At 37.3% G+C, this 2996-nt stretch overlaps 1 protein-coding gene across 1 annotated transcript in view; it reads right to left on the bottom strand.

The window, feature by feature from the left end:
• The window catches only part of LOC103254148 (cytosolic carboxypeptidase 3-like), a gene marked incomplete at its 3' end in the record, with an annotated part of 8913 nt that extends 7035 nt beyond the window's left edge, over positions 1-1878 (bottom strand). Inside the window, exons 1-2 of the mRNA XM_008052291.1 lie at positions 1752-1878; positions 802-862 (exon numbers count right to left, since the gene is read on the bottom strand). Of these exons, the coding sequence (XP_008050482.1) occupies positions 802-862; positions 1752-1838 (148 nt within the window). The remainder of the gene's footprint in view (positions 1-801; positions 863-1751) is intronic.
• Positions 1879-2996: the final 1118 nt, after the last annotated feature.

The following is a 2996-nucleotide window of genomic DNA, read 5'->3' as shown; positions in this document are numbered from 1 at the left end:
GCGGGCTCAGGCAATCCACTCACCTCAGCCTCCCAAAGCGTGGGATTACAGGCTGAGCCACCGAGCCCGGCTATAGTTTGGTAATTTTAAAAGAGGACAGCAAGGAAAATTACACCAAATAGTACATGAAAGTTCTATCAGTATGGGTACAGACATGCATATAAATGCAAAGAAAAAGGTCTAGAAAAATACACACCAAACTAAGAATGGTGGTTCTCTCAAAATGGAAGAATAGTTTTAGGATCGTGGTAAGAGAAAAAAAAAGATAAAGGTATTAACTTCAATTTCAGAGTATTTGTGATACATATGTAAATAATTTAGTAGAACAATTAATATTTTAGTAAAGTACAACCCTAAATAAATAACAATTTTAAAAATTAAGTATACATCAGGATGCCTACCTACATGTACACTTGCAAATGAACGACTTTTTATTAAGGAAACTCTTTCTACAAGTACACTTCATTTAAATGAAGATGCACTTCCAACACTCTGTGTCAATTATAACTTGAGTCATACTGTAAATTCATTTAAAGAAACGATGTGGTAAATCCTTGGGTTAAGTAAAGTCCTTTATAAAGTAATCATTTTCATTTATTATATTCTAATACAAAAAAGATTTATCTAAAACAAAACTGAAAAGTTTGAATTCTAAAAGTGGATACATTTCTCTCTCCCTTTCTATCAGAATAATCATTCTCTATATTACTCGATGTTTTTTTAGTTTCCTCATCTTCTTGTTTTTTATTCACTCACATTTTTATGACTAAGGAAATAAGAAATATATGAATATGTTCAAACCTGTTAAAAGTGCACATTGATGAATATCTTCGCTTATAAATTTCATGAACATATCCTCATCCTAAAACAAAATTTTTATATTTCTCTTTAAAAAACTAACAGTTTCCATATCCAGAAATTTTTTACATCTATCTTAGTATTTGAAATTGAATATATGTCTTTAATACTTAATGAGAAAATTAAAAGATTAATATGGGCTACTGGTCTTAAAGCACCCAACACTTCCAATATCCTGAAACCTTAAAGTTTGCATCTTTCATTCCTCCTCTTCCACTGGCTGTAGAGAAGGAATAAGCCTTAAAGTTTTTTCAGAAAAACTATTTAAATTCAGAACAAAATTAACAGAAAGAAAGGAAAACAGAAAGCCATAGACTTAAAGTTATTTATACAGAAAGCTTACAGGTTACATACATGATTATATATACTTAACAAAATTTGAAGGAAATCTCTCAGAAATATGTACTAGAACCAGACAAAATATGTTTAAATATTACATTTCTCCCCACTTTTCTTCTTCCCTATCTTTTCTCATATGACATCAGAACCACATTAAAACTGTTATGGTGATACAGAATAAGGTTAGAACATGGTGGTTCTTGCACTATACATATTATAACAAAATAGAATTAGTGCATATAAGAAAATAAGTGGACACGAATTATAAAAATAAAACTCTAATAACGATTTCATACATACATTTTAAGAAAACCTAGAAGAACCTTAGCAAAATATTTTCTCAAGATAATATAGTTTCTCTTTCTAGATAGGACATACTGCACACAGTAATAGCTTAGCTTTTTCGCTCAAATTCCTTCCCAACTTCAATGACAATGATTTAAACATTCAGTTGATTCTTTACATCAAATTGATGCTATAATATTTTAATTGGGGATTTATACGACACATTTATATAACTCAAATTAAGTAAACTACAGTTGAGAAAAACATACTGATTCATCTTCATTACTGATTGTTCTGTCTGAATAGTCTTCCTTTTCTGAATCTTCTGACATTTCTTTCATTATTTGGCTTGACATCTCTTGTATTACATGAGTAGCCTGCAAAACAATTTCTAAGGAACTTATTTTGAGCTGAAGGTGTTTATTACATTTGATGTTACATAGTCAAATTGTACTTAATTAACAGTCATTTAAGTCTTTATAAACAAAATATTTTGAAGGCAGCCAGTTAAGCCTTCAACTCCAGGATTTAAAGACATTTTCCATTAATATGAGGAAAAAACAAAAACACAATAAATGACAAATCAAACAAATAATTTAATTGGAAAGGGAATTTCCAGAGTATGCAGCCAAATCATTTACATTCCACATTTACAATAGTACACAGCCATAGTAAGTTCACAATGAGCCTGAGGCATTAAAAGACGACTCACAGAAAAATTTCAGTTAGTTATTCAGTGAAATGTAGCAATATAGTTTACGAAGATTGTTTTCCCTTAACTTTCAACTGACCCAAAGTCCAAAGGACAATTGAGTTTTCTACTTTCCTACTGTTCTGCAGATGCCGTCTCCAATAACCCATTATAGCATTCTTACTGAAATCTCAAGAGCGGCTGCAGTTGTATTGGCAATGACCACCCCCCTTGTAATCAAGTATCTCCCCCCGAGGTTATTCTCAAGAACACGGAAAGATCAAAATCCCTCGTCAGGGCCGGACTCGGTGGCTCAGCCTGTCATCCCAGCACTTTGGGAGGCCGAGGCGAGTGGACTGCCCGAGCCCGCGGGTTCGAGACCCGCCCGGGCACCTTGGCGAGACCTCGTCTCTACAACAGATGAGAAGTCAGCCGGGCGTGGTAGCGCGCGCCTGAAGTTCCGGCTGCTTGGAAGGCTGAGGCCGAAGGATCGCCGGAGCCCAGCGGGTCGAGGCTGCGGAGGCCGGGAGCCTGCCGCCGCCCTCCCGCCTGGGTGAGAGTGAGACTCCAACTTACAACAACAACAAAAAGTCCTCGTCAAGACCCTGTGGCTTTTGAAGGCCAAAGGAACTCGCGATTTTAATCCACTGGTGGAGGCTCCTCTCTACAAAGAGCGCTGCGGCGTGGGCGACCGAGAGGAAAGCCCGGCGCCACGGCGGGCGACAGATGACGCCGAGCAGTTCTCCTAGGCGACGCCCACCGCGTTCGGGGGTTCCAGCGTGGGGCCACAACTCCCGAGTCGGGGCGGGCTGGCGCCCTCGGT

The sequence above is a fragment of the Carlito syrichta genome, unplaced genomic scaffold (assembly GCF_000164805.1).
Source record: "Carlito syrichta isolate Samal-C Ts95f unplaced genomic scaffold, Tarsius_syrichta-2.0.1 Scaffold271218, whole genome shotgun sequence".
Taxonomy (NCBI): Eukaryota; Metazoa; Chordata; class Mammalia; order Primates; family Tarsiidae; genus Carlito; species Carlito syrichta.
Note: the sequence above shows the minus strand (reverse complement) of the source record. Positions and strands in the feature narration are given on the sequence as shown.